Source organism: Lycium ferocissimum, chromosome 7 (assembly GCF_029784015.1).
Source record: "Lycium ferocissimum isolate CSIRO_LF1 chromosome 7, AGI_CSIRO_Lferr_CH_V1, whole genome shotgun sequence".
NCBI lineage: Eukaryota > Viridiplantae > Streptophyta > Magnoliopsida > Solanales > Solanaceae > Lycium > Lycium ferocissimum.
Genome location: NC_081348.1, coordinates 29416384 through 29430290, shown reverse-complemented (window position 1 = coordinate 29430290; position 13907 = coordinate 29416384). Strand labels below are relative to the sequence as shown.

Below are 13907 nucleotides of genomic sequence, written 5' to 3'. Positions count from 1 at the left end.
GTACATGCGAGTGCTTGATCAGTCAATGGGCACCTTTAATTTTATACAAGCGGAGTTCAATTAATGAATAGGATCAATGGTGATAACTAATAATGTAAGCAACGTCGAGCATAATAAGCTAGATTTGCCCGATGTTATTTTATTTGTTCTTTTTTGTTAGTAATGTAACATAAGAACAAAGTTATTTTAAACTCCACTCTTTTTTATTTAACAAAGTTGAGAATTAATTTTTGAAAAGAATCACAAAAAAAAAAAAAAATTACATTCATTATTAAACAAATCTATCTAATATAAAAAAATTACTTCAACAAGAATTTAAAATTTAATAGCTCTATGTAATTAAACAAAATCATTTATAATTATCAGTGTTATTTACGAACGAAAGACAATACCAAAATGTTTAAACAAAACAAAAATAATATAAAAATGAACTAAACTAAAATTAACTACAAACTATATATAATTTCAACGAATATAGTTGCATGTTGTAACAAAAACTATGAAACAGAGTACCAAAATTCAATTTATAAAAAGTTTTAATTTTTTTTTGAACTAAAATAGATTTTAGAATATTATTATTAAATTTGAGTAAGAAATCAAACTATAAAAGATGAAATAGAATAAAGAAAGACAATATAAAAGTATTAAATTTTACTAGCTAGCAGTTGACTTGCATTAATTGAATATAGTTGGTCTAATGGTCAATTATTATTTTTTCTTTCTGTAAAATCAAAATTGAATACTCAATCATGAATAAATGCAGGCAAATACTCTCCTTCTTTTTCTATAATGTAAACAAAAAAAGTCTATATAAGTAAAATACTAGTAAATTAATAATATAAAAAGAAGAAAAGAAAGGAGCAATAGCACCTTCTTGATAGAACAAGAAAATGATTATTCTTTTTTTCTTTCAAAACCTCCTATAGACTAGATCAGATCTAATCCATTTGTAGATAGAGCTTCGATAGTTGCTAGGTCTAGAGGAAAGTTATGAGCATTACGTTCATGCATTTGCAATGTTATAAAAAAGAATCGATCCCACGTTGTCACTGTGGATTGAACCCACTTGACCGTTGCTCTACGCCGAAGGCTTGTATCAAGTGGATTCAATTCTTTTATATAGTCAGATTTAAAAATATATTTTTGCTTCTATAAACAGTAGATTTCTAGACGAATTGAACCCACTTGACACCACATGGGTCCGCCCCTGGGTTTAATGCAATCTTCCATTTTTTTTTTTTTTTTTGGGTGCCTTGTTTCTCCTTTTCATCTGAATTCAACTGGAGAAGTGATTGCTTTCATTTTCTTATTACCCAATTCACAACCTTCTGCATTATTCTCTAATGTCGTGCAAGCCATCCGACTATATTTTCTATCAATCAAAGGATAGAATAAAGTTTCTTTTGTTTCTGAAAACAACCATGTACTTCTGCAGCAAAATATGATTTCCCTGATAAATTTGCTAACAATATGGCTTTGATTTGCATGATTGTAAAATTACTTTGACAATTCTTTTCTAATGCTTGTACTCAGATTATAAAATAACTTTGTAAGTAGTTTACACCAAATGTATAAAGTATAACTTTTTTCTTTATGTCTGCCCTGTGACCCCTGTCCTGCGCCGTTAAAATTCTGCCCTGATAAATATTTACTCACATTACATTTCACCAAATAAATTAATTTATCATGGTTAAGTGATTTAATAAAGTGAATATATATATTAATTAATTTCGGTTGAGTGTAATTGTACATATTCAAATACATGTCATACACCCACCTATTTAGAGTAAACACCCGGTGTGAATAAATTTTTACCATCCCGCTACCCCGGTACTTTGGGCCGTTTTGTTGGTTGTTCCACCAACCGCTTGCTAACCGAAGAAACTTTACGGCGGTTTCCATGTGTGACTAGGAAAGATTATTAAGAAAAATCCTTTTGCACGTTTTTCAATGTCTTTTGAATTAATTAGCAGTGCTCCTTATTTTATTAAGACTTCACTATTTTTATTCTTTTTTGTGCTTTGTTTCTCTAATTCGATCTGTAGTCACATCGAATTTTTTTAATTCATTATTAAATAGATTACACGATCTTCGTGCAAGCCATCCGAAGTTATTTTATTTTTTCAATGATTATAGTACAGATTACAACACTAGGAGATCTGATAGATTATTTATAAAGACAAAAGGAAAGAAAACAGACGTTGACTTTTCAACAGTATATCATGCAATGCTTTAAAAATGTTAGTGGTAAATCAACAAATCTTGGCTTCTTAGCTGGCATTTAGATACACAGAATTATTATTATTATTATTAAGTGCGTTATACGTATATCCATGTTAATCGGTACAAATATTTTAAAATAGTACATATAATATTCAAATATGTATGCGATGAGTTATACTAAATTTGAATGGGGAAAATGCAAGCTCAAACTGATGAATATTAAGTTTATTCGGTCGACTTAGTTGTTGAACAAAAGATAATTATCGTTTGGACAATTAAATTTAGTTACGTAAATACAATTGTCATATCAATATTCAACGTGATGATTTTATTGTTTATAGTTTATGTATGACTATGAGTAACGTTGGCTATGGCTGCAAATATTTCATGTCTAGAAGTTTTTTTTTATCTTTAAGAAATTGAAGCCACCTTACTTTTACAGTCGCCTACATATCAAGAAGTTGTTGCATGAAAGCGAGATTTTGTAGAAGTTGTATAGAAATTCGATCAACGTATGTCTTTCTTAGGACGACTATATATCATTGTCGATTTTACGTGTAAAGCTACAAAATAATAATTATTTGTAGAAGTTATATAGAAAGTCGATCAACATATGCCTTTCTCCAAAGACACAGTTGATTATATGAATTAATGAATGTATGGTAGATCTCGAGTTAGAGAATCTGTACAATATTTACAAATGCTCATGTCAAAATAAATTTTTACAAATATTGAAATTCATTATTTAAACAGGAAAATCGTAAAATTGTAGCTTCAGATCATAGAAGCGTAAAATGATTTTTTTTTTTTTTTTTTTTTTTAAATTTTCTAATGATCCATTTACCTTATTCAGAGAGTCATTGGTTTTGGGGCTACTCGAATTGTAGTTCCGGGCAATTTTCCATTTGGTTATGGCCCAAGTTTACTAACGCAATTCATGACCGACGACTCAGCTGCCTACGATGAGTATCATTGCTTGAAAGATTTCAATAATTTGGCTATTTTCTACAACGATCATTTGCAACAAGCTATTGATGAGCTGAAGAAAGATTATCCAACCATTACACTCATTTATGGCGACTACTACAATGCCTATCTGTGGCTTCTACAAAATGCCTCGAGTCTTGGTTATTGCTAAAATGTCGTAAATTTCCTACTTATAATCATAAGTTCTTTTTTCTATTTTTCTTGCCCAGTAAAGTTTTCAGTATTGTAAATTAACAATTCCCAATGATTTTAATATATGCATTTACAAACTTTTCTTAATTGAAATACATTGCAAGATTTGACAAAAACACTCTACAGAAAACATGTTGTGAAATAGGATTAGACTATAATTATGACAAAAGTAAAAACTGTGGTGATCCAGGTGTCCCAGTGGGTGTTGACCCTAATACTCACATCAATTGGGATGGAATTCATTTGACACAAGCAGCATACAATTGGTTAGCAAGATGGCGCCAAATGTATATTACATTTACATTTTTTGCGCGGATTGTCCCTATTTTGGGGTGGTCTTTAATTTTGGCCCCAGCTTCACATTTAATGAAAATTTGTGGGCTAAAGTACCTTTATCTATAGGGAAAATGACCTAATAATACTACTTAAGACTCTATATTACAAAATATAAGGATACTTTTTCTTATTTACAAAAAATACCAACAAAATTACGAAGTATACCAGATTTTGGTTTAATGGGATCTCACAATTTTAGGCTTTTTTAAAGGAAAAGAATTTGATCTTAAATGTGGGTTTAATTTTAGGATAGTTACCAATCAACTTCTTCTACTTTTTAAAAAGATTTCTCTCTCTCTCTTCATCTCCCTCTCCTTCTATGATAGACACCATTTCCAGACCTAAAATTCATCTTCTCTCCTAGATTAAATTTTCAACCAGTATTACAAAGTATTTTTTATTACTGACCTGTGTATTAATTGTATATAAAAATTGGTTTGTATCGTTTTGTGATATGTGTGATCATTGTGTGTTTGAAATCTTTATATACTATATAAACTGTAGTTTTCAAAAATGTTGAAAACTAGTATATGTATGAAATGTGTATGAAATTTGCTATATATCATTTAGATGTATGTGGTACAATGTGTATGGAATGCGAATAAATTCGATATGAATCAGTGTATGAAATGTGTACGGAATCTGGTTTGTATCAATCAGAAAACTTATTATACATATATAGTTCTCATAATCTATACATACTTTGATCAGATTTTATACAATTTATATGTACTTTATCATAATCAAAATATTCATACAACTTTTACACATATTTCATACATAAAATTATAACGAATTTATACAGTTATACATATTGCATACAAAAATTTATACATATTTATTTTCTGGTGTATGAACTTTGTGTGGAATCTGGTTTGTATCAATTACAAATTTATAATACATATTTTCTCAACATTTATACATACTTTGATTATATTTTTTTTTACAATTTAAATGTACTTTATCATAATCAAAATACACATACGATTTTTATACATGTTTCATATATAAAAATTATAACGAATTTATACAGTTATACATATTGCATACAAAAATTATACATATATGTTTTCTGGTGTATGAACTTTGTACATAAAAATTACCGATTAGAATGGACTTTTTGAGTAAAAGTTGGAGAAAATTAGGGAACAATATCTCTTAATTTTGAATGGGGAGAGAAAAGTGGATGAAATAAAAAACAAAAGTTGGAGAAATATATATTAATCTATTAGTATATCTCTTAATTTTGAATGGAGAGAGAAAAGTGGATAAAATAAGGAAAACAATTAATTTAATGTGTTTTATATTATTTATTTCTTTTTAATTATACTACATTACGTAAAGATTTTGTAACAAATCTATTGATATATTTTGTAAAATAACTTATATATATATATATATATATATACGTAAATATATGTCACTTACTATATATACATATATGTTTTTTGCCCTTATCTATATATATATATATATATATATATATATATATATATAGAACTTTTGTCTTGTATACGGCATAACTTATATATTAGGAATTAAATTATTTATAGCTTAATTGTAAGATCTAATTCGATTGGCATAAGTTTATATATATATATATATATAACAAACAACATGGGTGTGTGTGCCATGAATTATCAGGATATATGCACGCCCACTATGGGTGCTAAAACAAAACAAAAAAAAAGAAAAAGCCTTTATATGTATAACAAAATATATTATATATATATATATATATATATATATATATATATAAACACCACCCCAAGATTGGGGCTTTCGTGCGTATATATATAATGAAATGCATATATATATTTTATATGTAAAGATATATACATAATATATGCATTGTATATATAAAGATGTGCATCCTCTCAATATATTATACAATATATATATATATATATATATATATATATATATATATATATATATATATATATATAGTTTTGTGATATATATACTTTATTAGAAAATAGTTATGTGACTTTGATTAAAAAAAAAACATAGCTATGTGACTATTTATGAAATTTATCCTAGAAGTCCGTCCTATAATGAGCAGAGAAGAAATCTCAACACAATGAGCCCAAAAGAACATTGTGTTGAGATGGCTAATATAACAAGTAGGCTATGTGGTTGGCCAAATCAAAATCATTCAATGAACCTTCTTAGTTTGTTAAACGTGGTCAACTAAAATTGAAACTAAAAAAGAACTGAGTGATCTTGGCTCAAGAAAAACAGACAAGGATGGAACAATTAAAGAGTTGGTCACCTAAACAAGAATTTAGCAATATGTACACTACCTCACTCAACATAACATAAATATAATGTACTAGCTGCCATCGTAATTCTTGAGATATTTCTTTACTAATTGAGCTATGGTATTGACCATTAGGGTGCTTCTCTTACAAGTTCTTACCATTGTTAGTTTGTTGGTTCTTTTGAAGAGTGATGCTCAGCTAATGGTTGAAGTTCCTCCATTGATGAAATGCAAATTTGATAAAATATATCAGTTTGGTGACTCACTTTCTGATACTGGCAACTTCATCAGAGAGAGCTTCCTCGGAGCATTCTCTCCATTTGCAAAACTTCCTTATGGTCAAAACTTTCCCCAGAATAAATCAACTGGACGATGTTCTGATGGTTTGCTCATGATCGATTTCATAGGTACACAACTTCTTTATCTTAGGATTTTCCAATTTTTTCGTGAAGATTTAATTGGCCATGATAAACCTTTGAATTTGACGTTAATTTCACGCGTCCACTGAACCCTATCCATTTTATCCGTCACAAAACTGCCTTAAACCTTTGAATTTGAGGTTAATTTCACGAGTGTCCACTGAACTTTATCCATTTTATTCGTCACAAAACTGCCTTTTGTATCATTAAAGTCATCGAACTTTACCTGTTGTATCACTAAAGTGCTCACTTTTTAATGGATACTTTATGCTATGTCAATATATACAGCACAGGGATGTGGTCTTCCTCTGCTAAATCCCTACAAGGATCAAAATGCGAATTTTACACATGGAGCAAATTTTGCAGTAGCAGGAGCTACTGCTTTACCAACTGAAATCATGGTAGAGAAGAAGATTAGTTCTAATTCACTGATCACCAATAGTTCATTAAGTGTGCAACTTGATTGGATGTTTTCTCATTTCAAATCCACATGCTCTAGTGCTGGTAATTATATTTAAAAGGAATTATAATTGATATTACAATCTAATGCTTCTGTTTTCCTTCTACTTAGTTATTTTCCTTGTTTTTTGCTAGATTGCTCAGAAGACCTAAAAAGGGCACTTTTCCTGGTTGGAGAAATAGGAGGAAATGAAATTAATTATGGTTTATTGCAGGGTAAACCAATAGAAGAGTTGAGAGCTATGGTCCCTGAAATTGTTCAGATCATTATTAATGCTGTTAAAGTATGTGTTCTCATTTTCTCTGTTTTTAATATATGAAACTTAGATGTTTATATTTAACAACATTAAAATTTATGTGTATTGATTTAATATTTGCATTAAATCCATAAATGTATTTGATCCCCCCCTCTACATAATAACGTCGTTGCTCTCCCCAAAAAATTTTTTGGTTGTTATAGAGAATACCAGCCTCGTTATACACCTATACATGTCCACACATTTAAATAATATTTCTTTGTTATAGGCAAAAAAGATCATAAAATCTAATTTTTTATTTTTAATTGTCAAATTCTAAGCTTAATCACACTTTGTATAATGAAGAAAATCTATTAATAATGAAAATATATATATATTCAAACGATATTCTTTGTCGTAAATAGTGTATTAAAGGATCAAATATTTGCTCAAAAATCTCTACACTTATTATTGGTAATCATAGATATTCTATTTTTATAAAGATGATTAATTATTATATTACAAAAAAAAATAAAAAAGATAAATTAAATTGCTAGTTAATAGGGGTAATTTTACAAAAATAAATTGCTAGAATAAAGTTGGTTGTTGATGTTATACAGAAGTAAAATATAACATAAAAAATCGTTCCCGGGAAAACTTGGTTGTTATAGAAAGGTATTGTTATATACGGATGTTATTATAGAGGTGTCTGACTATACATATTTTACATACATTTTACTTAGCAGTAGTTAACCAGAATGTACATTTTTCATCTCAATTTGTGATTAATGCTCCGTCTATCGACCAAAATTATTTTGCTAATTAGTACTCCTCAATACTTCTTTCAGGCAGTCATTGGATTTGGGGCTGTCCGAATTGTTATTCCTGGAAATTTCCCAATTGGTTGTATACCAAATTTGCTAACAACGTTTTCTACCCCTAATTCAACTGCCTACAATGAGTACCATTGCTTGAAAGATTTAAATAACTTAGCAATCTTCTACAATGATCATTTGCAAAAAGCCATTCAAGACCTGGGGAAGGACTCTCCAAAAATTATACTCATTTATGGTGACTATTATAATGCGTATCAACGGCTTCTGAAAGATGCCACAAATCTTGGTAAGTATAGTGCTCAAAATTCAATTTTTTTTCTATTTTAAAAATTTTATCCCTAATTTTTTTCGTTTAACAAAAAATTGTTTGCTCTAAGTTCTTACTTAAATTTCATAAATTGATTCTTTCCCCACCAATTTTTCTTCCCGAGCACCCCTCTTGAAGTGATCGATTTGTGCTTTCTAAGAATAAATTCGTAACATACAATAAGTTTAATTATACTCCCTTCAATATAAGTAAGGTAAAGCCACATGTAATGACACTTATTTGAGAGTCCGGAGCCAAAATGACGTATTTTTCGTGCATTAGCCCAAAATAGTATGCTTTTTTTTGTAGACCAAAATGGGTATTTCGTTGGATAACCAACGAAATACCCACACATGGGTGTGGTGCCGAATAAATTGTTGCATTTATTCTACACATGTAGCGAAATGCAACAAATTATATATATATATATTTTTTTTTTTTTGCATTTCGTTGTGCAATTCACGAAATAGGTTTTTTTTTTTTTTTTTGGCAATTCGTGAAAGAACACGTGTGTGCATGCAATTTTTTAGTGAATTGCATTTCGTTGTGCAATTCTCTCAAATATGCTCTTTTTTTTTTTTTTTTTTTTTTGCAATTCGTGAAACTAATGAAAAAAATGTTTTTTTTTTTTTTGCATTTCGTGAATTGGTCAACGAAATAGACTTTTTTTTTTTTTTTTTTTGCATTTCGTGAATCAGTGAAAGAAATAGTTTTTTTATTTTATTTCGTTCATCTAAAAACGAAATTGGAATATATATATATATATATAGATCCGGAGCAACTAAAGGGTATAAAAATACTTGGCTCAAGAAAAACCAAAAGGTGGAGCCAAAAATATATATACCAAGAATTTATAACGTGGACTGATCCACGTTATACAAAATTATTTGTATAACGTGGATCGAATTCAGATACGTTTCATTAATTTTTTCTCCATTAGACGTTTTACAAATAGTTTGTAAGTTACGTTGCCTCTTCTTTAAATCATATTCGCTAATGGTTGTGTTTTTAATAAAAAAATTTATTGATTTTTTTAATTTTTAAAGCATATAGTTAATTTCAATAGTCCACGTTTTAAAAATATATTTTTAGATGAACGAAATAAAATAAAATAAAAACTATTTCGAAAAAAACTATTTCGTTCATTGATTCACGAAATATATTTGTAAAACGTAGGATTTTCCACGTTATACAAAATTATTTGATAACGTGGATTTGACGTTACATTATACGTTTCATTAATTTTTTCTTCCCACGTTTTACAAATAGTTTTTAAGACGTTGCACTCTCTCTATTTATTTTATTCGTCGCAAAACTGTTTTTAATAAAAAAAAATTATTGAATTTTTAATTTTTAAAGCATATAGTTAATTTCAATAATTAAATTTGTTTGAAAAAAAAACTTAGTGTTTAAATCCCTAAGGTTATTTTAGTCAACTTTATATGTCGAGAAAATTAGTCAGGAGCTTTATTTTCAAAAATTGAAATCATGGTAGAGAAGAAATTGACATTTACTAATACATTACCCCAATATTTTTACGTTGAAATCTATTGCGTATCATCATCGTATAAGTAAATAAAACTGAAAATTTTAAGCCAATTTGGGGAAAATTGAAATCGAATGGGATCAAAGGTATTTTTTGTGGAATCGGCTCGAAGACCTAAACCGCCTCCTGGTTGTCCGAAATAGATCTCGAAAAAATACGCAAGTTCAAAAAAAAAACGCGTAAAACGGACGTACGGCGTTGAGTTATGGTCTAAAGTTTGACCACTTTACAACTAGTTTTTCACCTTATATTTTTTAGAATTAGATTTATATTCAAAATAAAGTTATGTCTTGATTAAAAAATAATATTAAATTAAAATCTTAAAAAATAAAACACCCTAAAGTTTCCAAATAAAACTTACTTCGGTACCTTTTCAACCCCTAAAACGACGATTCGAACGTTTACGTATCCTTGATGTATTGAGCTTACATCATAGTACGCGAAAAAAAATATCAAGTTCTATATAAAATATTGACGTTTTTAGTCTTGACACACGATTAATCACACTTTGTCAAAGTATGGAAAAAACACTAAGTGAATATGTATATATATATATATATATATATATATATATATATATATATATATATATTGCATGTCTTAAAATATTTATTTGAGTTATTCAAACATTTGAAATTAACTATATGCTTTAAAAATTAAAAAAATCAATAAATTTTTTTTATTAAAAAAAAAAATAATATGATTTAAATAGAGTAACGTCTTACAAACTATTTGTAAAACGTCGGGGAGAAAAAATTAATGAAACGTATAACGTGGACTGATCCACGTTATACAAATAATTTTGTATAACGTGCATCAGTCCACGTTATACCCCTTTTGGTATATATATTTTTGGCTACCCCCTTTTGATTTATACCGTGTATTTTTATACCCTTTAGGCTCCGGACTATATATATATATATATATATATATTTTCCAATTTCGTTTTTAGATGAACGAAATAAAATAAAAAAACTATTTCTTTCACTGATTCACGAAATGCAAAAAAAAAAAAATAAGTCTATTTCGTTGACCAATTCACGAAATGCAAAAAAAAAAAAAAAATACACATTTTTTCATTAGTTTCACGAATTGCAAAAAAAAAAAAAAAAAAAAAGAGCATATTTCGTGAATTATAATGCGAAATGCAATTCACTAAAAAATTGCATGCACACACGCTTCTTTCCTGAATTGCCAAAAAAAAAAAAAAAAAAAAAAAAAAAAAAACCTATTTCGTGAATTGCACAACGAAATGCAAAAAAAAAAATATATATAATTTGTTGCATTTCACACACATGTGAAATGCTTTCCCCACAATTTTTCTTCCCGAGCACCCCTCTTGAAGTGATATTTCGTTGGTTATCCAAGAATAAAATACATACATTTTGACAAAAAATACTATACTATTTTGGGCTAATTATACTGCAAATATACGTCATTTTGGCTCCGGACTCCTTATTTGATTGAAATGTGCAGGATTTGAAAAAAATTCTCTACAAAAAGCTTGTTGTGGAATAGGGGGAGATTATAATTATGACAAAAGTAGAATATGTGGAGCTCCTGGAGTGCCAATCTGTGGTAAACCTGGTACTTACATAAGTTGGGATGGAGTTCATTTGACACAAGCAGCATATAAATGGTTGGCAAAATGGCTAATTGATGACACGTTACCTAAATTGAATTGCCAAGTTTAGGATTTCTTTTCTTTTTTCTTGGCAAAGTTCATTAATCAGAATGTATATTAGAATAGCCTTCTCATTTCTTTCTCTGTATAGAGCAGTGCATAACCAAGACCAAGCAATTTTCATTTTTAGTAGAAACGACGGTTGACCTTTTTTTTTTTGCGCGGATTGCCCTTCTTTTTGGGGGTCTTTAAATTTTGCCTCATATTTGTGATTTAAATTATGCCCTTTATTTCATGTGGGCTTTAATTTTTACCCTTCGTGTTGCAACTCTGAGCGTTCACGCAGAAATCATGAGGTTCTGAGTTCGAACCCCCACTCAAGCATAAATTAAAAAAAAAAATTGCAAGGCAAGTTTTGGGTCGCGTGTATGCCGGACCCGGCATATACTTGTTAAGGAATTACCAAATTATGGGACCCGACATACTCATGTGTCTTGTATGGCGACTTGGCATAAGTATGGGCGGTCCGGCCTAACTTTGGTAAATCCTTAACAAGTTTATGCGGGGTCAGATACTTACAAACTTTAATGAGTAAACTTTTTAGTTAAGCCTTAACTAAAAGTCTTTTCCTAGTTATGCATTATGCGTACTTTTAGTTAAGGCACAACTAATTAAAAGTATGCCCCATAAGGCATAACTAAAAAATAGATAACTAAAAACTTTTCCTTAAGCGCACAACTAAAAATTTGCGTTATAAGACAAAGTCTATGTCTTAAGGAAAAGTTATGCCTTATGGGGCATACTTTAGTTATGCCTTAACTAAAGTCGCCCCATAAAGCATAACTAGGAAAAGACTTTAGTTAAGACTTAACTAAAAGTTTGCCCATAAGTATGCGGACACGCATAAACTTGTGAAGAATTACAAAATTATCTCGGACGCATACTTATGCCAAGTTTGCCTATAAGGCATAGGTATGCCGGGTCCGGTATAACTTTGGTAATTCCTTCACAAGTTTATGCTGGTGGGGGCATAAAGAAATTTAAACTCTGTCTTGCGATTTCTTTTTTTTTTTTTAAATTTTTTTTATCGGTTGGGAGGTTCGAACTTAACCCATGGATTTTAGAAAGTTTAGCGCAAATTTAAAGATTTGAATACTGGGGGAAAATTTACCACCCCAAAAAGGGCAGTGGCGAATTGCCCACGGCTGACTGACAACATTTTAGTCCAATTCAGTTGAATAAAATGCACGGTTTGCCCTTCAAACTGGGTGGTCTTTAATTTTTGGCCTTCAAATGGGATGGTTCTTAAATTTTGTACTTCAAATGGGTTGGCCTTTAATTTTTATCCTTCAAATGGGATGGTTTTTAAATTTTGGCCTTCAAATGGGTTGGTCTTTAAATTTTGTCCTTTAAAATTGAATTTATACCTTAAAGAAACAGACATAACTCATGTGATATTATTATGCGAATAAACTTACGCCTCCTGAAAGAAAAAGTTGTTTGCCTTGATTGACAAAAAATTAAAGACCAGCACAAAAATAGGCCAAAAGGGAAATGATCCACTCCAAAATACGAAATGATTACCTACCATAACAATAGATTTTAAAACAAAGCAACTAATTAGGGGAATAAGTATACCGTGATTTTAGTCTTCAAATTTTGATAAACTTATCCCTCTCCCAAATCCCAATATTTCCGATTTTCTCCCTCCTCTTTTCTTTCTCAAGTCTCTCTCTCTCAGTTTTTGAGTTCAAGTTTTTCCCAAAAAATAAAACCCTGAACCCACCCAAAATTATTAAATTAAAAATGCTACGTCACGACGAACAACAACAGCTGATGATGAACTCAATACCGGGAAATATGTGCTTACCCTCTGCGTCAATACAACGAAGTAAATGATCGACTTCCACTTGTGGGAGTGATTAAAATTCATTTAAAGCAGCTTGAACCAAAATTGAAATTTTCAAATCTGAAGAACTCGAAGCACATGAATTTTGCAATTGGTTGAATCGTGTGTATGCATTAAGTATGTCGTGTATTAGCATTATATACATGGCAGGAACATGCATACGTACGACATATAAGTGATAAAGATTGCGATGACACATGTTATCACTATATGTCACGTGTATACTATAGGGGCGGAACTACAAGGGTGCAAGACGCTTCAATTTCAGCTTTAAAATTAGAATTACATTGTGGATGTAAGATAAAGTTGTTATTCGGCGATAAATATTAAGCTAATCTTTAACACAATACGTTGGGTCATTTAATCTTCAACCGCCAAACGGCATTAATTTGTTTTAGCCCATTGTTGCTAGTTTGAATCTCATTAGAGATTTCTCTTTACCTTTATGAATCCCCTTGTCGAAAGTCCTGACTCCACGCCCTGTATATTATGACATATAAACGATGTTCAATGTCCCACGGTCCCTCCTAGCACAAATTGCAATCCTCTCCCCCACTCACCGGAAGCATC

The 13907-nt window shown here is 29.8% G+C and overlaps 1 protein-coding gene across 1 annotated transcript; it reads left to right on the top strand.

Moving 5' to 3' along the window:
* The first annotated feature begins 6112 nt into the window (after positions 1 to 6112).
* On the top strand, positions 6113 to 11644 carry LOC132064235 (acetylajmalan esterase-like). Its single transcript, XM_059457147.1, has 5 exons — positions 6113 to 6408; positions 6709 to 6924; positions 7015 to 7163; positions 7964 to 8237; positions 11281 to 11644. The coding sequence occupies exons 1-5, from the start codon at positions 6120 to 6122 to the stop codon at positions 11496 to 11498; spliced, it is 1146 nt and encodes a 381-aa protein (XP_059313130.1). The 5' UTR covers positions 6113 to 6119; the 3' UTR covers positions 11499 to 11644.
* The last annotated feature ends 2263 nt before the right edge of the window (positions 11645 to 13907 follow it).

Excerpts from the sequence above, each read along its gene's own strand:
- LOC132064235 (XM_059457147.1), top strand. The coding sequence starts at position 6,120 with ATGGTATTGACCATTAGGGTGCTTCTCTTACAAGTTCTTACCATTGTT. Across the intron at positions 6,925-7,014 it reads ATCCACATGCTCTAGTGCTG|ATTGCTCAGAAGACCTAAAA; the intron begins GTAATTATATTT and ends GTTTTTTGCTAG. Across the intron at positions 8,238-11,280 it reads GAAAGATGCCACAAATCTTG|GATTTGAAAAAAATTCTCTA; the intron begins GTAAGTATAGTG and ends TGAAATGTGCAG.